The sequence below is a fragment of the Ambystoma mexicanum genome, chromosome 8 (genome assembly GCF_040938575.1).
Source record: "Ambystoma mexicanum isolate Mex_15411 chromosome 8, UKY_AmexF1_1, whole genome shotgun sequence".
NCBI classification, from domain to species: Eukaryota; Metazoa; Chordata; class Amphibia; order Caudata; family Ambystomatidae; genus Ambystoma; species Ambystoma mexicanum.
In genome coordinates this window covers 1,723,934,896-1,723,962,709 of record NC_090929.1, presented here as the reverse complement: position 1 = coordinate 1,723,962,709, position 27,814 = coordinate 1,723,934,896, and the positions used below count along the sequence as shown (strand labels likewise).

Genomic DNA, 27,814 nt, shown 5'->3' with positions numbered 1-27,814 from the left:
CACTCTTGTATTGGAGCTGAACTTTTACGATCACCTGCTCCCTTCCTATCTATTTCCTGTTGGTGATCCATTGCTGCCTGTGTTTCCTTTGTAGGCCAAGGTGTTATTGACATATCATCCCTACCCTTCCATCCCGATCTCTCTGTGATTGTTCTTTGGTATGATTCTAGCTTATCTATCTTTCAGTTGTTAAGTTGATTTGCCGTAGATTGTTCTTCCCTTGCTTCAGTTGATGGGCGGTAGCTAAGGGAGATCAGGACGATCGGTTTCCTCTCTCAGCATTGTTTCAGCTGTGTATGTGCCCCATATGCATTCTTTCTAGTTATGGGTGAGAGCGAAGATTCAAGGAGTTTTCTAAATAGGAGGAGATCTCTTGCGTTCCGTATGTTCTTTGGTAGCTCGTTCCAGGTTTTTGGGGCGAGGTGAGAGAAAGAGGATCCTCCAAATTTCCTTTTGTTGTATGGTTTTGGTTCCAAACAGATGTCACTGCCGGATATGAGTGGTTTGTTGGGCTGTGTACATTTATTTTTTTTCTTAGGAACTCTGCACTTTAGCCGTCGATTGCTCTGTGTGTTATGCACATTGACTTGAACTTGATCCGCTGTTTGATGGGTAGCCAGTGTAGCGTTTTGAGCGCTGGTGTGATGTGTTTTCTTCGTGATATGATATGGCATTTGTAACGCGCCTATACACAAGTGTTTCAAGGCGTGAAAAGTAGTTGAGGAGCAGTCTGGCTGCCGCATTTTGTATGCTTTGGAGTTTTTTTTAGAAGTCGTCTGGCATGCCTAGAAATAGGCTGTTGGTGTAGTCTACTCTGGACACGATGGGAGCCATGATGGTAAGTGTTTTGTTGGCAAATGACAGGAATGGTAGGATCCTTTTTACTGCTCTCAGGAGAAAGAAGCATTTCTTGATTAGAGCATTTACTTGTGGCGCTAGAGTAAGTTTGTTGTCCATCAGAAGTCCCTGGTTTTTTACAGTCATCGATGTGGCTGAGGTTTTACCAAGTTCTGTTGGCCAGGGGATGTAGTGGTTGTTTCCTCCTTTTTTTGTGATGATCATTATTTCTGTTTTGCCTGGGTCGAGTTTGAGGTAGTTCGAGTTCATCTAGTTCTAGATTTCACAAAGGCAGCTATCTAATGTGGTGCTGTCTTCTTGAATGTCTTATATTTTGTAGACTATTTGTGTGTTGTCAGCGTAGATGGAGCAGGTGAGGCTGTGTCTTGTCTTGTCTGGGTCCTGATTAGTTGAGACGAGCAGGTGTTGAATAATAACGGGGAGAAGGAGGATCCTTGTGGTACTCCGCACGAGGATTCTCTTGGGTTGGATTTGAAAGGTTTGATCCATATGGTCCCTGTTCTGTTTGTTAGGAAGGATTTGATCCATAGTAAGGCACCGTCAGTGATTCCAATTTCTTCCAATCTCATGATGAGGATGTCGTGCTTAACTGTGTCGAATGCCGCAGAGAGATCTAGAAGTATCAGAGCGGTACTATTGTCTTAGTCTGCGTTTGCCTTTAGATCATCCCAGAGTGAGGGTAGTGCTGTTTCCGTTCCTCTCATTGGTCTAAAGCCTACTTGTGCCTGGTCCATTAGGCAGTCCTCTTCTATGAATTCTTGGGTTGTTCTATATATTTATGTTTCCAGCAGTTTAGCTGGGTACGGTAGGTCTGGTGATAGGTCTGTAATTTGTTGTATCCTTGAGGAGCGGCTTGATTTATGCTGATTTGAAGGATTGTGGCACTTCTCCTGTTGAGATTGATTGGTTTTCGATGTCTCTTTCTAGTGAGTATCTACTACTTGAATGTGATATGATGCGGATAGGCGATAACATAGAATTCGAAGTGGTCATGCTGTGTGCTAAAATATGTACATTGGACAGTGCCACTTCTATTGTGCAATTAATGAGGGCCTCGAGAGACATTGATAGTGGCCCTGTGCTTTGTACCCTGCGATACGTGAGATCGAGCAAGAATGATGCCCATGTTTGGCTTGGATACTCACATGCTAGAATTAAGCGCCTATTGAAATATCCTATACACGAAATAGGACAAGAAAGGGACATGGTAAACGTCCAATAGTGGTCTGTTTATACAGCAGTTACAAACAGGGTTGGACTGGCCCCATCGGCCCATCGGCCACTGGCCGATGACCTTTGAGGACCTGGGGGGCCAGTTTTTCATGAGGCCACCCAGGGCCGTTTTTTTTGCTGGTGAAATGATTAAGTTACAGATATTTTGCCGGTGAAATGTTTAAGTTATAGATATGCAGCGCGACTCAGTGTCTGCTGCTGGCCGCGCGGCACAAGCTGGGCAATTTTTATAAATTATATTTTGAAGATGATGACAGTGGGTGCCCGTGGCGGCCTATGGGGCTGGGCCGCGTGGCCCTAGCAGCTGCTCGCCTGAGGCACGGGGCTGGGCGCTGGCCCGGAAAGGAAACTGACACTCTCTCGGGGGCGGCAGGGGGGCGGGGTGAGGTGGGGGTTTCTTCCAGCCATGGCCCAGGGGCAGGCTGGACGGAGCCTTGGAGCTGCCTGGTGGTGCTGCTGAATGACCTGCAGGAGTAGGGAGCAAATTATTCATTAAAGCAAGGTAACAACAACACACACGTTGTTACCTTGCTTTGATGATTTGCATTGCAATTGCAAATTGCAGATGCATGCATGCATGATGCATGATCAAGGGCCGGTCGCCGCCAGAAGGCCAACGACGGCGCAGCGGGCCACCGTGGTGGCCTGGCCCGTGGTGGCCATGTGTGCTAAAGTAAGACATCAAGTGTTAATTATACAAACACAGAACCCGGCGGACCCCTAGTGCTGCTACTGTGAGAGCTTCTGGGGCTGCAGACAGACAGTCGCCTGCCGGGCTGGGCTGGGGCCCGGGGGCGGGGCTGAGTGAGTTTACAACAAGTTCCTTTCAACTTTGCAGGAACTAACAACATCGAATTTGTTGTTGCCCTGCAAAGTTGAAAGCAACTTGTGCCTGGGGCTAGGGGGCCGACACAGATTCTGTGCCGCCACAATTAAGTCAGTGGCGGTGCAGGAGTAGGACATGTGACTCTCTACTATGAGTCACTAATAGGATATAGTGGGCCTCCCCTCCTCACCCTGGGCATTATTTTGTGGGCACAACACAGCCAGGCAGGCAGCTGCAGCACTGACTGAGGCAGGAGGCCAGGCCACCCACCCAACCCTACAAGTCCACGGGGGCAGCAGCCAGTGCCAACTGCCAACTTGACTTCTGACTTCTGACGTGAGTCAGTGAGTGACGAGTCTGACGAAGACGACGAGGAGAGGAGAGGAGGACCGACACGCACCGCAGCAAAGCCACAGCCAGCAGTCAGCAGCAGGAGCAGACCCGGCCCGGGCCCATTCCGAAGACAGTGACCGACCATCCGAAGTGAGTGAGCCGCAAGCCCTGAGCCCAGCAGCAGCAGCAAAACGACAATAGGCAGAGGCAGACAGGCTGCAGTGGCGCCGCAACTACCTACACCTGAGAGACTACACGACGTGTGACAAAAATCAGGTAAGAAAGTTTGATCCATCCATTCCACACACAGGGTCCAGGGCAGGGCCACAAAATGTTTCGCAAAATCACATTAACATCAGTGAGCGCGTTCTGCACGGTTGGCACGGCGGCACCTTAAGCTTAAGAGTGACTAGTACTGACAGTCGTAGTTGGAAATATGACTTCTAGACTATGTTCTTCGATTTGGATAAAAGAAAGCATGATATAAATAGAAGTTATTATTATAATTACTATTATTGTTACCATGTGATGATTGGTCAAATTATGTCAGGTACTTGAAACACTTGGTTATAGGGGCATTATAAATGCCATATCATATCATACTTGAAGAATTGAGCTCAGCAATATTAGGTGCACTGTGTTATTATTAACGAAGAAGGCTTTAGTTGGTTGGAGTGAACCACATTTTTGATGGCAAAGAGGTACTTTACCTGACAGACATCACAAAATGACATTAACTGGAGGAAAAACCAGCAATTTAGATTGGAGATACACTGACTGAACCGTTAAACGTGAGAAGGTGGAGCTCGGACAGACTGCTGGGGGGTGGGAGGGGGTGAGGGGGAGTCCAGGGATGTTTACCTTTCCAAAAGGTGTGATTGTGTGATTGTGACGTCGTCACGCTATGGTCTGCTTGCAGCTTTAAGGCAAACGAAACAGCACTTTTTCTGCTAAATGACGGCTAGGCCGTGCCTCATACGAAATGAACACACTTAAAACAGCCACTGGCACTGCAATAGACTTTAGGTTAATTGCGGTCCAGATGTCGTGCATTGCTTCCTGAACTAAACGTAGCACTGGCTATCTCTTATGTTAGCTAGCAGTGTCTGAAACTTCGGTGTGCAGATAAACGACAGTTGAAAGATAGGGAAGCTTTGGAAAGAAAAGCCATTCAGCATGTGTGAAGCTGCCTGCAGTGCTGTTGGGTGCAGATAACAGCTTGTGCCGCTTTGGAAATCTTAAAACACTGACACAGTTTGCAAACACGACTATCAGTTAAGGTTTCCGCGTGAAGTGTGCCTAGATATTGCTGAATTCAGCTGACTTGACGTATGTTGCAATGCTTACAGGATGGGCCGGTGCCCATGGTCGATCGATATGCTTATGGAATTGCAAGGGAATGCTCCCCAGCGAGAGGGCAGACCCGGCAGAGGGTGCAGACTCCCAGCCGGGCTAGTGAGGCACACGATATGGACGACAGGGTTTAACCATTTGACTAGGTAGTTTACATCAATGAATGAAGGGCTATTCATCAACAGACGTGGGTTACGCGACCTCTTCTCATTCGGCCCTTGAGTACGTGCTGTCGGGTAGATGACCAGGTGAATCAGACACCATAATCATTAAGTGAGGCTCCTAACTCTCATGCTGACATCTAGGGTGTGGTGTATGTCTGACGGGACTTACGAAAGTCGGATTACACAAAGCACTTTTTGTAATCTAACCCATGTAGCTCGGCCTGGTGTAAAATGCACACAGCAGCTCTCTAGATGTGGTAATGTTCATCAAGGTGCCGGACAGGCACACTTTAAACATTGTGCTTGACCATCTGCATACAATCTCCTGCAGACGAGCACTTGAACATCACCCAGTACGTATTGACATACGATGCTCTGCTGGGCAGAAGAGGTCTTTCCTACTCCTACAAATTCAAAGCCTGACTGAACAGCGGATTTATTTTGCTCAACTCCTACTCTCTTTCCACATTTCATACATGTTCTTTTATTTTTTACGTGAGCTGCACCTTCTTGTGTTTTTGAAACGTCCATTGGCATCGGTTCATATTGCCTGCGATGGTTGTCAGCAAATGCATCTTTGCCCCTTAACGACCTGCAAGTACTACTTTCTTTTATTACCAGCGCTCCCATTGTAGGTTGTGTGGAGACATTCTGCATTGATGGGCTCTTTCAATATGAGAGACCCTTTGAAGACGCATTACCTAGCAAGAGGTAAACACTTATAGGGTATTTACGGCAACTCTTAGTTTAGTCATGATGATGGAAACAAGCATTGATAATGCTAATAGTTTGGGCTTTTGGGTAGGCATGGGAAATGCCTTGCTGTCTGTAGTGGTATGAACGGTAGCAGCTGCAAAATGGTGCAAGTACCTGGGCATCTAACAGCAGTGCCTGGCAAATGCCTGATACCTTTACACAAGCCAAATACTGTTAACAGGACTTCACTGAAGGACACGCACAGTGCTTATAACTTGATTGGCTGAAGGCAGACCAAGTTAAGAAATTTGTATTACACCAGTACCATTTACAGCTAAAATTAAATCATTAACTGCTTTGAAAAAACAAAGGCATACACATCGAGTGCAAAGTTTGATGTTAAGGCCTGATTAAAGAGAGCTCAAAGAGTTCCCATGAAAAGGTGTTTTGGGGAGGGAGGGGCAAGAACAGGGTTGGGGATTAGCATGGCAATGGGCAGTTGCCCGCACTCCGACTGCTGCTGCAATGCCAGCATCTGAGCATGCGGCGAGGCCGCTGGCCTCTGCTGCCCCATCCACCGCCCAAACAACTCAAAATGTGCTTGTAGCACATACTGGCACCATCGGACTTGCCCGCATTCTGAATGCCACTGGACCCGCCTCCGCCAATCCCCCAGCCACCCATACATGCAGTCGACCACCCACCATCTTATCCCAAAATATCACTCGCCAGCACATCACACGTGCATACTACCGACATGCAACCAGAAGTGCTGCAGCAGCATGGTACACAGCACAAGACCAGTGCCCCCATCATGAATTGACGCAATTCACAGATGATGGTTTGAGGGCCATTTTTTTTGGAGGCGAGAGGTGGGCCACTTTTTTGATGCGAGGGGTGGGCCACTTTTCTTTGGGTGTCCGGGCTGATTTCTTGTCCCAGTCCGACCCTGGTTACAGAGCGATTCTGGATCACCCACACATCTGTTTGCGTTCCCTGATAAGAAAACTGTAAGGCGTTACTTATTATTCAAATTCCACCAATCTGATACCCTTGAAGTTACAGGTGGTAAATGGGGTACTCCCAGAGGCAAGCAGTGGTGGAGATTATGTGGGACCCTTTCAATAGAATCTGCAGAACACATCATTTGTCACTGTGAGAGTCTTCACACCCTAAAGTTAAAATACTTGAAGGCCTATTACAATTCCTGTGGCCTCAAAAATGTGAATGTTTTATGGGAAAAACTTTTAAAAGGAAATGATGTACATTTAATGTTCCATGCGATTCGTTTTCAGAAGTATTGTTTGTATATGTTGAAACAGTTGTCTGATGGCATTTTTTACTAATAGCTCTGTTTTAGCTGTGTTTGTGTTTTATTAGGGCTGTGTTTTTATCATGTATGATATCTTTTACTGGATATTTTGTAATTAATTGTGTATATGTAAAGCCTTTGTTGGCTGAATGCATATTATTAAATAAATAAATAAAGATGTTTCTGCAGTAGTCCACGGGTGTTCCTTGTGAGGGGATTGATTTGCATATGTCTGGGGGGCAGGGATCCGTGGAGGAACCTGCTTCGTAGCTTTTGTTTACCAGTTTGACGAATGTCTCTGCTGATATTTGGGAGAAGCTTCGGAGTTTGTTCTGGCGTTCCTCGTACGGGTGGTTGGGTTGTATATTGCGGTCACATGGTCTGTGTTTTATGATCTGTTGGATGGTCATGATTTTGTTTTTTAAATTGTCTGCAAGATCATTGCATAGTTTCTTCAATGGTATTGGAGTGTTGTTGCAGCTGGATGTTGTTTTTATATCGTTTACGTTTTTAAAAAGATCTTTTTGGGTGTTTGGTGCTTTTAGATTCTGTTGTCGTAGTATTTCCTTTTTGCTTTTTCTATTTCTTTTTTTGTATGAGCGGAGATGTTGCTGGAATTTGAATCATTTTTGATCCTCCATTTCAGTTAAAGTTTTCGGTTTTTCCTTTTCATGGCGTTGAGTAGCGGGGTAACCCATTTTGCCGTTGCTCTTTTGCGTGACGGGGTAAAAGGTTTTTCTTTGGCAATCCCATCTATTGTTGTCGTTATCCATTTTTGAAGTAGTTCTATTTTTTGTCCAGCTCAGCTTCGTCCATAGTTGTTGCTTGTGGTTTGCTGGTTTCCGGTAGTTGCAGTTTTTGATGGTTCTCCAGTGTCTTTACATGATAGTCGGCGGCTTGTCCTGTTGTTTGATTATTTGTGTGACCAGCGTGATCATGAAGGGAATGATGAGGTGGTCGCTTCAGAGGATCTGACTTGGTGGCGCCGTGGTAATGAGTTTTTGGTTGGTGAAGATTGCGTCATGTGCATGTCCTGCCATGTGGGTTTTTCCTTTGATTAGTTGATCTAATTTCATTGTTGATAGTTGGCTGGCTAGAGATTTTTGGGTGGTTGTGATTTCTTCATTGAGCCACATGATGAAGTCACCGAGGATAATCAGGTGATTGTGCTTGATGGCCAGGTTGGGGATTGCTTCCGTGAAGGCCTCTACGAAGGTCGCATCATAAATTGGTGGTCTGTATACCAGTGTGACTTTCAGGTTTGTTCTGGGGTTTGTTGATAGGCGAATGGTTAGAGATTCACAGTTATCAATGTTTAATGGGTCTCCAGTTTAATTTCCAGGTGTTCTTTGTGGATTATTGCCAGTCCGCCCCTTTCTGGTTTTCCTGTTGGCTTGGACGCACTTGAAGTTATAAGGCAGGCAGCTGTTGAGTGATCTTGTAGTTGTCATCTAGCCATGTTTCAGTTACGAATAGGATGTCGATATCTCCGTCACATTGGAGGTCGTAGATTTCAGTGGCATGTTTGGACATTGACCTTGCATTGATTAGATTGCAGTGGATCTTTTTGGTGGGGTTTGGTTTATTTGTTGTTCCCTGTTTTGATTTGTGGGTGTTCAATTGGGGTTCTTCTTTGTTGACGCCGCTTGTTTGAGGTTCAGTGGAGGCTGCTTCGTCATTGAATCGGTCTGTTAGATTGATAGTTGGGTTGTTGAATTCTAGTGCTTCATCATCTCCTGTGGTTTGATATGGATATCGGTAGTGGCCACTGTTCTTGTGATATATGTAGTAAGGGGATTGGTATCATCCCTTCCTTTTCTTGGGTCCTCCCGTCTTTTTTTCCATTGTTCGGGGGAATTCTTTGCCTGTCTGGAGATGTCAGTGTTGAAGTATTGAAGTTCTGTGGTTGTTGCGAGGTCTGGTATAAGGTATAGGGAATTTTCTCTTACAATCTCTCCCCATTCATCACCAAACTAATAAACCTGTCTTTCGCCAATAATATGGTCCCCAGCAACCTGAAACAGTCCTGGGTCCTACCTCTACTGAAAAAAACTACGCTCAACCCTGACATTCCCACGAATTATAGACCCATTACCACCGTCCCATTCTTACTAAAAATTCTGGATAAAGTGGCCTACTTACAAATCCAGGACTACCTCGAGGCAAATCATTTACTAGGAACCCGCCAATCTGGCTTTCGACCACAACACGGGACAGAAACGGCCCTTGTTGATCTTAAGTGCCAGATAGACGAACTCAAAGACAAAGGTAAGGCTGCCATCCTTCTACTCCTCGACCTCTCCGCTGCCTTTGACCTGGTCGACCATAAAATCCTGTGCAACCATTTGTCTCTGGCAGCACACTTCTCCCATTCTGCGGTCACATGGATCCAATCTTTCCTGGACAATAGGACCATGCGGGTCTTCTCTCCCCTAGCAGCGGCTGACCCCATCCCCATGACCTGCGGTGTCCCACAAGGATCCTGTGTCTCACCCACCCTATACAATATATTCACCAAGCCCCTATTCGATAAGCTGGACAATCTGGGCGTCACCTACATGAACTACGCAGATGACACCCAGATACTCCTCACCTTATCAGGCAACTACAACAAGGACGCCAAATGGATCAACGAAGTCTTTTCCATCATTCAGGCATGGATGGCCACACATGGCCTGTGCCTGAATGATGATAAGACTGAACTGCTTCTTGTCGGTTCACTTAACACCATCCGAAAACTCTGTCCCGGCTACACTAGCTTTACTATTGACGGTAACACCATACCCATTGCCAAGAGCGTAAAAACTCTCGGTTTCTACCTAGACACGAACACCAACCTAGCTAAACAAATTAACATGACTGCCTCAGCCACTGCCTACACTGGTAAATTAATTAGGGCCTGCAGACCATTGATCTCCCCTAACAACTGCCTCATCCTAGCCAGAGCACTCATTCAATCCAAACTGGATTACTGTAATAGCCTCTATGTAGGTGCCAACAAAACAGTAATCAATAAATTGCAAGTCCTACAAAACAACGCACTCCGTGCCGCCCTCAATATCCCCAGAAGAGAACACATTTCCGCCACCAGAACTGCTTGTAAATGGCTGTCCATCCAACAAAAAATAGACCTAAAAACTATATGCCTTACATACAAAGCTCTTAATCATCTTGCCCCGCCCTACCTCTCTAACAAATTTACATTAAGACAGAATACTAGAACCACCAGATCGTCTAACACATTACAACTAACGGTACCCAAATATTCCCTCAAAAGAGCCGGCGGGTCCAGCTTCCCAGCTCTGGCTTCACAACTTTGGAACACCATCCCACTGGATATCAAATCCACACCCACCTTCCAGCCCTTCAGAACTAAGGTCATCTCCTGGTTACTCAACAAATAACCATCTAACCATATATGTATGCACTCCCAATGTCCAATTTTTTTTTCCTATGTTGTTTGCCTATTATTATCTATGCATTAACTGCCTTCCTGTTCAACTTTCCTATGCCCTATTACTACTGTACTATTGTCTGTCACTTGTAACATGATGTTAAAGCGCACATATACCCCTGGGTCAAGAGCGCTATACAAATAAATAAACAAACAAACAAACAAACAAACAATGTTTGTTTTGTTGGTTGTATTATTTGTCGGGGTGCGTTCTTTATTCGAGGCGGCGTCTACTGGAGGTGGTTGAGTTTGTGTATCCGTATTGGCTGGTCCATGTTCCTGATCTCTTTGTCGGTGTCCAATTCTGAGTCGGGGCATTTTGGGTCCTCGGTGGTAGGAATTGGTTTGGGTATTGAGTTTACAGAGGCAGTTTCCCACCTGTTGTGTCTTGCGCTAGGATAATGTTGAGTTTAATCCTCTTATGTTGCGATGTCTGGATGTTCTCCGAGGGTGTCTGCCTGCTCAGTCGGTTGGGTTTGGGTGTTCTTCTTTCTATGGGAGGACTGTCCAAGGGAGTAAGGGAGTACTATGAGTTGGACAGGTGGCGCTGTTGGTTATGGGCGGGGCTTTGGGATGAAGGTTAACTTGGGTAGTGGTTCTGGTCGTAATTGCTAGCTTTTAGCTGCTGCTGGGTATTCTTGGGTGTTGGGGAGCCTAGGAGTCAATTATGGCAGGTACTGATAGAATACCCCGAGGTCTGAGATGACAAGATAGTGGGGAGCCTAGCTTTCACAGGTGGTTTACAATGAGATGGTACCCTTAGCTTTAGGATATCAGAGGTGGGGGAGCGATCTAGGTTTCGTAAAATGCCAAGCAATAATGAAACACCTCGATTCCTGACTCCTAGACAACGGGAGAAAGGCCTAGGTTTCACAGAATGGCACCTTCATTAGAGAATCCTGTATAGTGTGAGAAGTGTCTAGGTTTCACAATACTATTGGTTTTTTTGCGCGGTTAGTGTATTTCTTTTGGTTGTAGTGTTGCATGGTGGGGTGAATGCTAATGTGGGTATTGGTACCAGTGTGATTGTGCGAGAATAGTGCCTACCTTATTTGTTGGTGCTGGTTGATGGCAGTTTCTTCCTCGTCTGACGTGTCTGGGTACTTCAGTCGGTTGCTACTGCTTGTTCATGGGTGGAATTATGCCTTTGCAACCACCTCGAAAATAATTTCTCTCAGCACCCCTGTTGGCAAACCCGTGGTTCTAATAGCAATAATTACCCGTTCCACGGGCTGCGTGCCGCAATACTCTGAGTGAGGCTACTCTAGACCTTTTACCTGTGGCAGATACGGAAGAGTAAGATTAAATGGTTACACACTTTAATGAAGACCGGTTTGCAGCTGAGGCACTTGACCACACATTTTTCCCCGTTGGTTGAAAAGCATTGTTTGGCTGCATGGCCATGTGGGTGCCCTCTCACACCTGCATGCCACATGGCACATCAACTGCCCACGTCACTGATCACGGAGTGCAGTCATAGGGCCTGAATATGTTATCGTTATTCATGCGGTAAAACTATGCTAACATGAAGGATCCATATGCTTCTGAGTCATGCGCACCCTTCAGGTGTTCCCCATTTTAGAATCCCACCAGACTCCATGGGCACCGGTAATTCCTGCATGTGGTAATTCCTGCATGTGGTAATTCCTGCATCCCCAGAGAGAACACTCTATGGCAGACCTAAGAGACTGCATCCCCAGAGAGAACGCTCTGTGGCAGACCCCAGAGACTATACTCAGAGAGACCCCCTGTGTCAGGACCAAGAGACTGCATCCCTAGAGAGACCTCTCTATGGCAGACCCAAGAGGATTTATCCCCCCTATGAGAGAGACCCCCCATGGCAGGACCAAGAGACTGCATCCATACGGAGCCCTCTGTATGGCAGACCTAAGAGACTGCATCCCCAGAGAGACCTCTCTATGGCAGACCAAAAAGACTGCATGCCCAAAGAGAACGCTCTAGGGCACACCCAAGAGACTGCATCCCCAGAGAGAACCACCCTGTATGGCAGACCCAAGAGACTGTATCCCCAGAGAGACACTATGGCAAGATTAAGAGACTGCGTCCGCAGAGAGACCTCTCTATGGCAGACCTAAGAGACTTCCCAGAGAGACACTGCTGTGGTAGAACTAAGAAACTGCATCACACAGAGAGACACTTTGAATGGTACAGTGAGATCACAACTTAGGCCCACCAACTGTAAGGAGAATGACTGTCCGGCGACGGTAGTGAAGGCTTGTTTGCCCTCGCTGATTCCAACTATTGCTAAAGTTGTCAACCAATCATTTTCTGGGGGATGTGTTCCGGAGTGCATTAAACAAGCCTGGATCACGCTGCTTATGAAGCCCACGCTGGATCCTTTTATACCAAACAACTACAGGCCAATGATTCTAGAATGTGCTGTCTACTTGCATCTCCTTAAGATTATAGATTGTGCTGCCCACTTGCATCTCCTTAAGATTCTAGATCCTGCTTTCTACTTGCATCTCCTTAAGATTCTAGATTGTGCTGCCTACTTGCATCTCCTTAAGATCCTATATTGTGCTGCCTACTTGCATCTCCTTAAGATTCTAGATTGTGCTGCCCACTTGCATCTCCTTAAGATTCTAGATCCTGCTTTCTACTTGCATCTCCTTAAGATTCTAGATTGTGCTGCCTACTTGCATCTCCTTAAGATCCTATATTGTGCTGCCTACTTGCATCTCCTTAAGATTCTAGATTGTGCTGCCTACTTGCATCTCCTTAAGATCCTATATTGTGCTGCCTACTTGCATCTCCTTAAGATTATAGATTGTGCTGCCCACTTGCATCTCCTTAAGATTCTAGATCCTGCTTTCTACTTGCATCTCGTTAAGATTCTAGATCCTGCTGCTTACTTGCATCTCCTTAAGATCCTATATTGTGCTGCCTACTTGCATCTCCTTAAGATTCTAGATCCTGATGCCTACTTGCATCTCCTCAAGATTCTAGATCCTGCTGCCTGCTTGCATCTCCTCAAGATTTTAGATCCTGCTGCCTACTTGCATCTCCTTAAGATTCTAGATCCTGCTGCCTGCTTGCATCTCCTCAAGATTTTAGATCCTGCTGCCTATTTGCATCTCCTTAAGATTCTAGATCGTGCTACCTACTAGCATCTCCTTAAGATTCGACTTGCATCTCCTTAGGATTCTAGATCATGTTGGCTACTTGCATCTCCTTAAGATTCTAGATTGCATCGCCTACTTGCATCTCCTCAAGATTCTAGATTGTGCTGCGTACTTGCATCTCCTTAAGATTCGACTTGCATCTCCTTAGGATTCTAGATCGTGTTGGCTACTTGCATCTCCTTAAGATTCTAGATCGTATTGCCTACTTGCATCTCCTTAAGTTTCCAGATCACATTCCCTACTTGCATCTCCTTAAGATTCTAGCTCCTGCTGCCTAAATGCATCTCCTTAAGATTCTAGATCCTGCTGTCTACTTGCATCGCCTTAAGAATCTAGATTGCGTTGCCCAATTGCATCTCCTTAAGATTCTAGATCATGCTGCCTACTCGCGTCACCTTAAGAATCTAAATCACGGTGCCTACTTGCATCTCCTTAATATTGTAGATTGTGAGGCCTACTTGCATCTACTTAAGATTCTAGATTGTGTTGCCTATCTGCATCACCTTAAGAATCTAGATCGCGTTGCCTACTTGCATCTCCTTAATATTGTAGATTGTGCTGCCTACTTGCATCTCCTTAAGATTGTAGATTGTGCTGCCTACTTGCATCTCCTTAAAATTCTAGATCGTGTTGCCTACTTGCATCTGCTTAAGATTCTAGATTGCGCTAGCTACTTGCATCTCCTTACGATTCTAAATCGTGTTGCCTACTTGCATCTCCTTAAGATTCTATATCGTGTTGCCTACCTGCAGCTCCTTAAGATTCAAGATTGTGCTGCCTACTTGCATCTCCTTAAGATTCTAGATCTTGCTGCCTACTTGCATCGCCTTAAGAATCTAGATCGCCTTGCATACTTGCATCTCCTTAATATTGTAGATTGTGCTGCCTACTTGCATCTAATTAAGATTGTAGACCATGCTGCCTACTTGCATCTCCTTAAGATTGTGTATTGTGCTTCCTACTTGGATCTCCTTAAGATTGTAAATCGTGCTGCCTACTTGCATCTCCTTAAGATTCTAGATTGTGCTACCTACTTGCATCTCCTTAGAATTCTAGATCGTGATGCCTACTTGCATCTCCTTAAGATTCTAGATTGCGTTGCCTACTTGCATCTCCTTAAGATTCTAGATTGTGCTGCCTACTTGCATCTCCTTAAGAATCTAGATCGCAGTGCCTACTTGCATCACCTTAATATTGTAGCTTGTGCTGCCTACTTGCAGCTCCTTAAGATTGTAGATCGTGCTGCCTACCTGGATCTCCTTAAGATTGTAAATCGTGGTGCCTACTTGCATCTCCTTAAGATTCTAGATCATGCTGTCTACTTGCATCTCCTCAAGATTCTAGATCCTGCTGCCTACTTGCATCTCTTTAAGATTCTAGATTGTGCTGCCTACTTGCATCTCCCTATGATTCTAGATCCTGCTGCCTACTTGCATCTGCTTAAAATTCTGGATCGTGCTGCCTACTTGCATCTCCTTAAGAGTCTAGATCGTGCTGCCTTCTTGCATCTCCTTAAGATTCTAGACTGTGCTGCTTACTTGCATCTCCTTAAGATTCTAGATCCTGCTTTCTACTTGCATCTCCTTAAGATTATAGATCGTGCTGCCTACCTGCATCTCGTTAAGATTATAGATTGTGCTGCCCATTTGCATCTCCTTAAGATTCTAGATCCTGCTGCCTACTTGCATCTCCTTTAGATTCTAGATCGCATTGCCTACTTGCATCTCCTTAAGATTCTAGATCCTGCTGCTTACTTGCATCTCCTTAAGATGCTAGATTGTGCTGCCTACTTGCATCTCCTTAAGATTCTAGAACGTGCTGTCTACTTGCATCTCCTTAAGATTCTAGATCATGCTGCCTACTTGCATCTCCTTAGGATTATAGATCGTGCTGCCTACTTGCATCTCCTTAAGATTATAGATTGTGCTGCCCACTTGCATATCCTAAAGATTCTAGATCGTGTTGCCTACTTGCATCTCCTTAAGATTCTAGATCTTGCTGCCTACTTGCATCTTCTTAAGATTCTAGATCGTGTTGCCTACTTGCATTTCCTTAAGATTCTAGATTGTGCTGCCTACTTGGATCTCCTTAAGATTGTAAATCATGCTGCCTACTTGCATCTCCTTAAGATTCTAGATCGTGCTGCCTACTTGCATCTCCTCAAGATTCTAGATCATGCTGCCTACTTGCATCTCCTTAAGATTCTAGATCGTGCTGCCTACTTGCATCTCCTTAAGATTCTAGATCCTGCTGCCTACTTGCATCTCCTTAAGATTCTAGATTGTGCTGCCTACTTGCAGGTGCAGGAGCATTTGACGGCTGACAACATCCTGAGCAAGAGAGAATCTGGCTTTAGAGCTGCACCCGGCACTGAAATAAAACAAACGGTTTCATGGCTGGAAGGTTTAGAATTAATCCTAAACTCTGGTATGGCTCTGGGCAACACTCCAGACCATCGTTCTTCACCTGCTAAGTCATTACAGAATGGGAAAGACCATATGCAAATCAGGCTTGGTCCCACACCACAAGGTCAGTCCAGCCCAAACTGCTTGGTCGCATCCCTTGGGCATGAGACCACAAGCATCCCCAAACTTGTTTCAGCCGAAACATGTCTGGGGATGCTGTTATAGCAAGCTGTAAAATAGATACCACTTGCTGACCTACATGTGACCTGATTGGCAGCTTTCAAGATGTGTCCTGCCCCCTCCAATTCGATCGGAGAACCCAGCCCATGGGGAAGTCACGGGCAAAGGCTCACTTCACCAGCCTGTGCACGCCAGGCAAGTCATCTGTTGCAGCCTTGACCCTCTGTGTGGGATGCCCCTCAACTTCCTCTTTCTCAGAAGCCACCCTCCACTTGCATGATCAATCTCACTGCCCTGTTGGCCATGTCACTTGCCTTCATTACACCCTTAGGTAAGCCCTGTGGTTGCTCGTTACTCTATCGACCACTCATCACTTTCTCCCGGGCTCCTTTCAGCTCTCTGAACGTTCGCTGCTCCTCCCCCTCGCCTACCTCCCTTGTCCTCCCATCTGTCGGTGTTGTAAGCGCCTTCTACTGTTCACGTCGCGCTCTCGTGGTCCAAATACAGACTTGGGCAGATTGGCATCCCCTCAATATGACTATGCACAGCCTTCGCACTATGCTGTCACCGCTATCTCGTCTGCCTAGATGGCCTCTGCAATCCTTCCTATCTACTATTCATTGACTTCTGACTCTTACTTAGCTTGTGCCGACAGCCCTGTACCACGGGGCTAGGCTGTGCCATTATGTAATGCCTACCTATTATGACGATCATGCCTATCTGCATGCGTGAAAGAGTCCCCTGTACCACGAGGCGAGGCTGCGCCAGTATGTAATGCCTACCTAATATGACTATTATGCCTTTCTGCATGCGTGAAAGAGTCCCCCGTACCACGAGGCGAGGCTGCGCCAGTATGTAATGCCTACCTAATATGACAATCATGCCTATCTGCATGCGTGAAAGAGTCCCCCGTACCACGAGGCGAGGCTGCGCCAGTATGTAATGCTTACCTGTTATGACTATTATGCCTGCGTGAAACAGTCCCCCGTACCACGAGGCGAGGCTGCGCCTGTATGTAATGAATAGGACGTCGATACCATTGCCGCACAGCAGGTCGAAGATCTCTGTTGAGTGTTTTGACATCGATCCTGCGTTGTTTAGGTTGCAGTGGATTTTTATGGTCTGATTTGGTTAGTGCTTTATTATCAGTGTTGTCCTCTGATTGGTGTTTTGGTTTTCTCCATGTAGATCTCCGGTTTTGGTGGTGGTACAGTTGTGTTTGTGTCGTTGTCGAATAGCTCTTCCAGGTTAAGTCTTAGGTTTTTGTTTTCTTCAAGTTCCGCTTCTATATTTTGTGGCCGTTGAAGGGTGAGTCCTTCTGTTTTTGTGATACATGGGCTTAGGGCGTCAATCATGTTTTTGTTCCCTCTGGCCTTCTTCTGCATGGCTGTGTTCTGTTGTCGGTCTTTCTGATACGTTTGTTGGTTTGGTTTGTGCCACTGAATGGTTGTTTTTGAGGTATGGTGTTAGGTATAGACTTTTTTCTCTTCTGCCTGAGGTAGTTCTATTTTCAATCTTGTTTGTGGGGGTGTGGTCTGAAGTTGTGGACATGTGGTGGCTTCCAGTTGGGTTTGATCCCTCTCCCATTTGTCTTTCTCGTGGTGCTATTCATTTTCGTGGCATTGTTGTGTTAGTTGGCGGTAGGTTGTTGGGGTGATGTGAGAGTATTTCTCTTTTTTTTGTTTTTTGTTTGGGTTGTCGTAGTCGGGTTCCTTATAAATTAGTTGGTTTATGTTTCCTTTGTGTTTCCTTTGAGGTTGCTGCGGCGGTAGCTCTTTCTTTTTGTTTGTTTTTTATTCTTCTCTTTTTTTAAATTATGATTGTACGATTGTAGATGCTTTTCCTGATTGGTTTCGTTCGGTTCTTTGCTTCCTTGTTTGTATGATTATGGGCATGGTGTTGTCGTTGCGCACAGTCAGTCTTTCGTGCTTAGTCCGGCTGCCTTGTGGGGTTAGTCAGGGGTGAGGTGGGTTCTGTCCAGTACACGATTGTGGCCTGTCTGGTGGTGTGGTTAGCTAGATACTGTGCATCTGGTTGTATATATGGCTAAGGGGAACAGAACTGCGTGTAGTTAGTGGCTGTGGGGGTGATCTAGTTGGAGGGGTATATAGCTAGGGCAAGCTCCCTAGCTGTCATTTGAGCAAAAATTATAATCCTCTCTGGAAGTGATGCAGGCTGAAATTCAGTGTCTTCTCCCGGGGTGGCGAGGCAGGTTAAGGTCCCCAGTCCTCTCTAGATGTGAAGCAGGCTAATCTTCAGGAAATTTCGGAATCCTCTCTCGGTGGGAAGTAGATTATTATTCACAGTCCTTTCTGGATGTGGGGCAGGCTGGTGTTCACAATTCTTTCTTAGTTCAGGTAGACTATAGAGAATGGGTGAGAAACCTTATACTGGACGTGCGCAACCTGCCTACTGGTAAATTGATGAGAATAAGAGAAGAAGCTGCAGGAGTGAGGAAACAGTTGACTTCTCACAGTCAACTTGAATATAGATATGATAAAAAAAAACTGTTATTGGTTACTCATGGTAGGTTGAAATATGAAGTTTTCCAACCACTTATGGTGTAGAACGTTTGTGAAGTCAACAAACACATTATCCAAGATTGTACCCAATATTTCACAATAAAAAGCCGCAAGGCGCCTTTGACGTTCTTTTTACTTGCAATAATTTCACAATTGGTAGGTTTTTCTGAAACTGGTTGTGAGCGCGGCATGTGAGGCTAGTTTTGTTTTATCATTAGTTCGTGTAGACGTTTTTAATCTCAATCTCCTCTGGAAGTTACATAAGCTGATATTCACTCACTGCTTTGGCTGGGAGGATTCCCAGGTGTGTAATCACAATTGTTACGTCGGCTAATATTTGTAGTCCTATCTGGTTGTGAGGCAGAAGGGATTCACAATCCACATACCTCTCCAGACGGGAGGCAGGCTAGTATTCCCTGTCCTCTCTGGGTCTGGGGCAGGCTCATGTTCACAGTTCCACTTTAATGTTGCACAGGTTAATAAGTCGCGATCCTCTCTAGATGGCAAGCAGGTTAATACCCACAGTTCTATCTCAAAGTGGCACATGCTAATGTACACAGCTCTCTCTTAGTGTGGGGCAGGCCAGTATTGACAGTTCCATCTCAAAGCGGCACTGGCTAATGGTCACAGTCCTCTCTAGATGTGACTCAAGGCAACATTAACAATTCTCTCTGAGTGCAACGCAGGCTAATATTCAGTTCTAACTCAATGTGGCACAGGCTAATATTCACAGTTTTATCTTAATGTGGCACAGGCCAATGGTCACAGTCATCTCTAGATGCTACTCAAGGCAACACTCACAACTCTCTCCATCATGCGACGCAGGCTAGTATTCACAGTTCTATCTCAATGTGGCAAAGGCTAATATTCACAGTTCTATCTTAATGTGGCACAGGCCAATGGTCACAGTCACCTCTAGATGCGACTCAAGGCAACACTCACAGCTCTCTCCGTCTGTGACGCAGGATAATATTCACAGTTCTATCTTAGTGTGGCGCAGGCTAGTAGTCACAGTTCTGTCTTAATGTGGCAAAGGCTAATGGTCTTAATGTGGCGCAGGGTAGTCTTTACAGTTCGATCTTAATGTTGCACGGGCTAATGGTCACAGTCCTCTCTAGATGTGACCCAAAGCAACACTCACAACTCTCTCGGAGTGCGACGCAGGCTTATAGTCAAGGTTTTATTCTAACGTGACAAGGCTAATACCCACAGTTCTATCTAAATGTGGCATATGCTAATGTACACAGCTCTCTCTTAGTGTGGGGCAGGCCAGTATTCACAGTTCTATCTCAAAGCAGCACTGGCTAATGGTCACAGTCCTCTCTAGATGTGACTCAAGGCCGCATTCACAACTCTATTCTTAATGTGGCTGAGGCCAGCGGTCACAGTCTTCACTAGATGTGACTCAAGGCGATATTCACAGTTCTCTCTAAGTGCGACGCAGTTTCACTATTCACAGTTCTATCTCAGTTTGGTACAGGCTAGTATTCACACTTCTGTCCTGATGTGGCAGAGGCCAGTGGTCACAGTCCTCTCTAGTTGTGACTCAAGGCAACATTAACAATTCTCTCTGACTGTGACGCAGGCTAATATTCACAGTTCTATCTTAAAATGGCACAGGCCAATGGTAGACACACCATGGAGTGTTCCTGTGTTTTTACTTGATTAATGACATGATTTAGAAGCTATCAGCAGTTACTAAGCTGGTTGCTAGAATGAATTAATCACATAATTTAGTAGAACATATAGTTCCGATCATGTTCTGTTTGTACAATATGTCGTTGTTAACAGTCAAATGTATGACAGAGTAGACAAATCAAGACCAAATTAATATAATTTTTTAATAATATTTCAATAATGCAGGGAACATATAAAAGTCAGAAATCACTAGATACATGTCATAAGAAAGGAAATGTAGAAAAAACAAATATATCTGCTGTGTGAATACACAAATAATTAAACGGAGATGGCGATTCCAAATACACAACACACAACAATAAGCAAAATTTCAACATGGATTAATTCACAAAAAATAAACGAATACTGTAGAAGGATTTAAAGTAAATGAAGCCAATCCGGCTCAATAAAATACATACATTGTAACATAAGTCGTACCAGACTGTATTTGCCTGTTGGACTTTCTTTCAAAAGTAACTAACTGTCCCTAACTAGATTACAACAACTTATTTCAGACTCTGGTGGCAGATAGACAACTTTGATTTGATACTGCACAAATATTAGTTGGTTTGATTTAGTACTATTCAAATATTAGTTGGAAAGCTTTAGTGCAGGAGATGTAAAGAAAGGGAAAAGAGGCTGATTAGTTATACTGTTGTACTCTTGTACACTGTTGTACTACGCCACCCGCTCCTATGAGTAATGAAAAGCGTGGTTGGCTACCATCATTGAGCACAAGTGAGATGTCAGTCCTCGTGTGTGAAAAGTGGCACAACTGCCGTTTTGGTGGTGAGGTAAGCAAAATAAACCACCTTCATCAGGATAGTAAGTTGTTTGTTCAGCCCCTAAAAAATAACCAAATTTGGTGACGCAAGGCAACATTCACAATCCTGTCTTAATGCGACGCAGGATAATATTCACAGTTCTATCTTAGTGTGGCACAGGCTAATGGTCTTAATGTGGCATAGGGTAGTCTTCACAGTTCTATCTTAGTGTGGCACAGGCTAATGGTCACAGTCCTCTCTAGATGCGACCCAAGGCAACATTCCCAATTCTCTCGGAGTGCGACGCAGGCTTATATTCACCATTTTATTCTAACGTGACAAAGCTAATACCCACAGTTCTATCTAAATGGGGCATATGCTAATGTTCACAGTCTTCTCTAGATGGGACTGAAGGCAACGTTCACAATTTTCTGTTAGTGTGGCGCAGGCTAGTATTCACAGTCCTATCTCAATGTGGCGCAGGCCAGTATTCACAGTTCTATCTCAGTGTAGCGCAGGCTAGTATTCACAGTCCTATCTCAATGTGGCGCAGGCTAGTATTCACAGTTCTATCTCAGTGTGGCGCAGGCTAGTATTCACAGTCCTATCTCAATGTGGCGCAGGCTAGTATTCACAGTTCTATCTCAATGAGACTCAGGCTAGTATTCACAGTTCTATCTCAATGTGGCACAAGCTAGTATTCACAGTTCTATCTCAACGTGGCGCAGGCTAGTATTCACAGTTCTATCTTAATGTGGTATGGGCTAATGGTCACACTCCTCTCTAGATGCGACCCAAGATAACATTCCCAATCCTCTTTGAATGCGATGCAGGATAATATTCACAGTTCTATTCTAATGTGGCATATGCTAATTTACACAGCTCTCTCTTAGTGTGGCGCAGGCTAGTATTCACAGTTCTATCTCAGTGTGGCACATGTTAGTATTCACAGTTCTAGCTCAATGTGGCACTGGCTAGTATTCACAGTTCTATCGTAATGTGGCACGGGCTAATGATCACAGCCAGTCCTCTCTAGATGCGACCCAAGGTAACATTCCCAATCCTCTCTGAGTGTGGCGCAAGATAATATTCACAGTTCTATTCTAACGTGGCAAGGCTAATGCCCACAGTTCTATCTAAATTTGGCACATGCTAATGTACACAGCTCTCTCTTAGTGTGAGCAGGCCAGTATTCACAGTTCTATCTCAATGTGGCACAAGCTAGTATTCACAGTTCTATCTCAATGTGGCACAGGCTAGTATTCACAGTTCTATCTCAATGTGGCACAGGCTAGTATTCACGTATTCACAGTTCTATCTCAGTGTGGTGCAGGCTAGTATTCACAGTCCTATTTCAATGTGGCGCAGGCTAGTATTCACAGTTCTATCTCAGTGTGGCACAAGCTAGTATTCACAGTTCTATCTCAGTGTGGTGCAGGCTAGTATACACAGTTCTATCTTAATGTGGCGCAGGCTAGTATTCACAGTTCTATCTCAGTGTGGCGCAGGCTAGTATTCACAGTTCTATCTCAATGTGGCACAGGCTAGTATTCACAGTTCTATCCCAGTGTGGCGCAGGCTAGTATTCACAGTCCTATTTCAATGTGGTGCAGGCTAGTATTCACAGTTCTATCTCAGTGTGGCACAAGCTAGTATTCACAGTTCTATCTCAGTGTGGCGCACGCTAGTATTCACAGTTCTATCTTAATGTGGCGCAGGCTAGTATTCACAGTTCTATCTCAATGTGGCACAGGCTAATATTCACAGTCCTCTCTAGATGTGGCACAGGCTAGTTGGTATTAACAGTCTGGTGTGCTATGGTCTGAGGGTAGGTAGAGTGGCAGGGCTTCCGGAGTACAGTGATTGCTCTACTCCCCACCCATGCCACACCTACCTTGATGGTTGCTGCTGGTTGGTGATGGCTGGCCATTGGCTTCCCCTGCTGACACCTGCAGACACAGTATGGAGCCGCCAATGTGGGAGCTGCCCTTTGCCTTGTGGCCATTAGCCAAAGGGGCTGCAACGGGTAGAGTGCTGTCCTAGCACTATGATAGTTTATGGGACCATTGGCCATTAGGAGATGGGAAAGGGGCGGGAGGCAGGATATGGGATTGCGAGTAGCTAATCAGGGTTTGGGGCCGCCAATGGAGGTGAGACGGGCCGGGAGTAGGAGGGGAGTCAGGGCAGGCTCGGGACTCATGCTCTGTGCAAAACGGGGTATGCGACTATGGAGGAGCTCAAGGGGGCAACACGGGGGCAATCACGCTTACCTGCTCCCTGCGATGGTGGAAAATGGGATATGGAGGGACTGTACCATGAGAGAGACTCCTCTGTGGTGGGAATGAGAGACTGCCCTACCCAGAGCAAAGATTCTCTTCTGGGATATGTAGGGACTGTACCAGTAGAGAGAGACCCCTCCGTGGCACAGGCCGCTTCCCACACACTGCACCTCAAGGAAACAGAGGAAGCTTAGCACCTCAGTAGCAGGGGCAGCTTTTGGTGCGGGGGCAGGCAGCTAATAGGGTGCCAGTGGGAGGCTGGGGGCACACTGGGCACTAGGGGGAGCAAGGGGAGGCAGGCGTGCCCCTTGCTCTGCCATTGTAGCACCTAGCAGGGCCTATGGGGAGTCTGGGTGCCAGTTGGGCCGCGCTGCTGAGATGCCAATGTTTCTGCTTTTGCCCCCGCAGGGATCCGCCCACAGATGGTGAACGGCCCGATGCAGCCACGCCCACTGGTGGCACTGCTTGATGGGCGGGACTGCACTGTGGAGATGCCCATACTAAAGGACCTGGCCACGGTGGCATTCTGTGATGCGCAGTCCACGCAGGAGATCCACGAGAAGGTGGGTGTCTGTCTCCACTGCACCCAAGGAGCCACCTCATGGACCCTCACCCTCTGCTCATCTTATCATCATGCACAGGGCCACGTCTCGTTTGCTTTGATCCATAACCCAGGGCCCCTAGTTGCCCAATACCGACTTTCTTTATTGTTTGACAAAAAAAACTTTACAATGCATATATTCATTCACGTGTGTGCTGAAGACCACAACACAATCCCCACAGCAGTAATCAGTTTCACTTTTCTAATTCCCCAAAACTACTTTGCATGTCTACACTGAGTGGTTCCTCGCAATCTGAGGTGCCCATGTTTCGTGAATACTCTTAGAAATGTAGAGCAATACTAGACCCTGTCACCCTGTCACTCAACCGTCCAATTATGCGAATAAGCTGCGCCCCGTGCACTGCTCTTCACAGTCTATGGTCTCGGGTGACCTGGTCTAGATGGTGGGTCGTGTGTGGTGACTGGTGACGTCTTCATTGCAGGTCCTGAACGAGGCCGTGGGCGCCATGATGTACCACACCATCACCCTGACCCGGGAGGACCTGGAGAAGTTCAAAGCCCTCCGGGTGGTGGTCCGGATCGGGAGCGGCTTCGACAACGTCGACATCAAGGCTGCAGGAGAGCTGGGTATGTTCAAGAGGTGCCCCTTCACCCCCCACTCAAGTCCCCCAGGCCCGTCCTTCTCCTGGTGCCTTCCCTCTAATGCTCCACCACTGTCTTGCTTTTCATCTTCTATTCATAATCTTACCTCTTATCTTCTAGCCATGACATCCTGGACGGGGGATCATTTTCCTGTCTTATATGCTACTAAAACCGAAGTTCTCCCCCCGCCCCCTAATAATAATCCTTCTCCTCCCTCCCTACTGCCTATTTCATCTTCTGCTCGTAATCTTGGGACCGATTCATGAAATTAGTTGCGTGTAAAACGTGGATTCTGCCCACAAATCCCTGTTTTACACGCAACTACTTCCATGAATCAGGGCCTGGGTCTTTATCTTGATACTGATTTATCCTTTTCTCATCACATCTCTATTTCTTCACTTATAGTTTCATGATTATTCTATTGCTCTGCCACAGGCTTTGGACTCCAGGTCTCCCACTTGGCCCCTCTAGTCATCTCCTACAGCTTCTTTCCCTGTGACTCAATTTCTCCACCATTCTCTTCTCATGGTCGGCTTGTGCTTCACTCTCCTCTCAAATGGAACCTTCTCTCGCTTGTCTTTAAATCTCTCTATGGTCTTGCCCCCTCCTATCGCTCCTCTCTTGTCTCTTTTTATTCTACTGCACGCATTCTTTGTTCTCATTATACATTTCTATCATCAAGTTCCTCGCCCCCCCCGCCCCAATCACGATCTTGCTCTTTTACGTTGCTCGCTCCTTCTCACTGGAATGCTCGTCCCCTATCACGTTGCTCTATTATCTCTTACTCTATCTTTCGTACCACTCCTAAGACCTTTCTTCTACACTTAGAATGGCAACTATGAATACCCTGCACTTTATTGTACTGTTAAGTGTGTTCTCTCTTCAGCGCTTTGGCATAAAGCGCTATATAAGTCACAAATAAATACAAATACAAATGGATCTTTGTCTAATTCAAAAGATCAATGTTTAATCTTGTTCAGCCTCCCTCGACTCCCCTTCTTGCGCCCAATAGAAACCCCACTTCCCTTCCTAGTCCCAATCGGTCTCCACAGCCTGACCTCTTGCTCCTGATTCAATTCCTTCATCTCTCCCTCCTTCACGTTCTCCCTCATTCCCTGTCTTTGCTCCTGCAGGTTCTCCCTCATTGCCTGTCCTTGCTCCTGCAGGTTCTCCCTCATTGCCTGTCCTTGCTCCTGCAGTTTCTCCGTCATTGCCTGTCCTTGCTCCTGCAGTTTCTCCCTCATGCCCTTTTCTTTTTTCTGTGGATTCTCCCTCATGTCCTTTCCTTGCTCCTGCAGGTTCTCCCTCATGCCTCTTTCCCGGCCTCTCTTGGCCCTCTTCCTGCTCCCACCTGCAAGGCTAAAAACCTTGGGGTCATCTTCGACTCCACACTCTCCCTCTCCCCTCACATCTCTGATGTCACTAAGAAGTCACACTACCAGCTGCGCCTCCTCAGAGGTATTCTTCCCTTCCTCTCCTTCCCCCAGAAGCTCACAGTCTCCAGAGCCCTGGTTCTCTCTAGGCTGGACTATTGCAACAGCCTCTATCTAAATCTACCTGCTTCTACTCTCCGCCCTTTGCAACTTATCCAGAACAGGACTGCGAGACTTGTCCTTGCACTCAAGCCCAGGGATCGCATCTCTCCAGGACTGAAATCTCTGCATTGTCTCCCAGTGGCTGCAAGGATTAAGTTCAAAACCCTTTGCATTGTCCACAAGGCCTTCTGGCGCCTGGGGCCTCAATACCTTCAACTCTCTCTTCCCAAATATCTTCCTTCTCGAGCTCTTCGCTCATCCGCCTCAAACTCCCTCAGGGTCCGTCGCTTCTCCAAGCAACGTGTTGGTGGTAGATCTCTCTCCTCTGCAGGGGCCTCCCTATGGAACTCCCCAGCTAAATTTCTGGCTGAAACTGCACTGTCTACCTGGCCACCCTTTGTGACCTTGGGCCCAGGCCCCACCATTTGCACACCTGCACTGCCTCCATGGCAACCCTTGCACTTGGGAACTGTATTCTGTATCCCTACAGTCCCCCACCAGCACTCATGTCTGCTCTTACCTTGCACTTGCCACCATCCGGCCGTTATTTATCCTAATATTCTACTATTCCATGTACTGCACTTTCCCCTCTCCCATGTACTGCACTTTCCCCCCTCCCTTCCCCCTCGCACTTTTCCCCTTCCCCTTCCCCCTGCACTTGCGCGATCTGAATGACTCCTGGCCTAGTAAGATCGTTATCTGTCTTCCCTCTGTTCCCCCTCCCTTGCCTCGTCGCGCCTCGAATCACTTGTGTATAGGCGCGTTATAAATATATCATATCATATCATATCATGCCCTTTCCTTGCTCCTGCGGGTTCTCCCTCATGACATGTCTTTCCTCCTGCAGGTTCTCCCTCTTGACATGTTTTTGCTCCTGCAGGTTCTCCCTCATGCCCTGTCCTTGCTGCTGCAGGTTCTTCCTCATTTCCTGTCTTGCTACTGCCGGTTCTCCCTCACACTGCACACTTTCGCTCCTGCAGGTTCTCCCTCATGCCCTGTTCTTGCTCCTGCAGGTTCTCCCTCATACCCTGTCCTTACTCTTGCAGTTTCTCCCTCATTCCATGTCCTTGCTCCTGCAGGCTCTCCCTCATACCCACGCATTTCCTTACTCCTGCAGGTTCTCCCTCATGCCCTTTCCTTGCAGGTTCTCCCTCACATGCTTTCCTTGTTGCTGCAGGTTCTCCCTCATACCCTGTCCTTGCTCCGGCAGGGTCTTCCTCGTGCCCTGTCCTTGCTCCTGCAGGTTCTCCCTCACACGATTTTCTTGCTGCTGCAGGTTCTCCCTCATACCCTGTCCTTGCACAGGCAAGTTCTTCCTCGTGCCCTGTCCTTGCTCCTGCAGGTTCTCCCACACACCGCACCCTTTCCTTGCTCCTGCAGGTTCTCCATCATACCCTGTCCTTGCTCCTGCAGGTTCTCTCTCATTCCCCGTCCTTCCTCCTGCAGGGTCTCCCTCTTGCCCTTTCTTTGCTCCTGCAGGTTCTCCCTCATTCCCTGTCCTTGCTCTTGCAAACTCGCCCTCACATACCTTCCTTGCTCTTGCAGGTTCTCCCTCATTCCCTAACCTTGCTCCTGCATGTTCAACCTCACACCATTTACTTGATCCTGCAGGTTCTCTCTCATTCCCTGTCTTTGCTCCTGCAGGTTTTCCCTCATTACCTGCCCTTGCAAATTCTCCCTCACATGCTTTCCTTGCTCTTGCATGTTTTCCCTCAGTCCCTTTCCTTGGTCCTGCAGGTTCTCCCTCTTTCCCGGTGCTCACTCCTGCAGGTTCTCCCACACAACCTTTCCTTGCTCCTGCAGGTTCTCCCTCAGTCCCTTTCCTTGCTCCTGCAGGTTCACCCTCGCAAGCTTTTCTTCCTCCTGCAGGTTC

The 27,814-nt window shown here is 46.5% G+C and overlaps 1 protein-coding gene across 2 annotated transcripts in view; it reads left to right on the top strand.

The window, feature by feature from the left end:
- The window catches only part of CTBP2 (C-terminal binding protein 2), a 307,050-nt gene that overhangs the window by 102,903 nt on the left and 176,333 nt on the right, over nucleotides 1-27,814 (top strand). For both annotated transcript variants that reach the window (XM_069612046.1, XM_069612047.1), the window contains exons 2-3: nucleotides 23,611-23,765; nucleotides 24,247-24,391. In XM_069612046.1, the coding sequence (XP_069468147.1) occupies nucleotides 23,611-23,765; nucleotides 24,247-24,391 (300 nt within the window). The remainder of the gene's footprint in view (nucleotides 1-23,610; nucleotides 23,766-24,246; nucleotides 24,392-27,814) is intronic.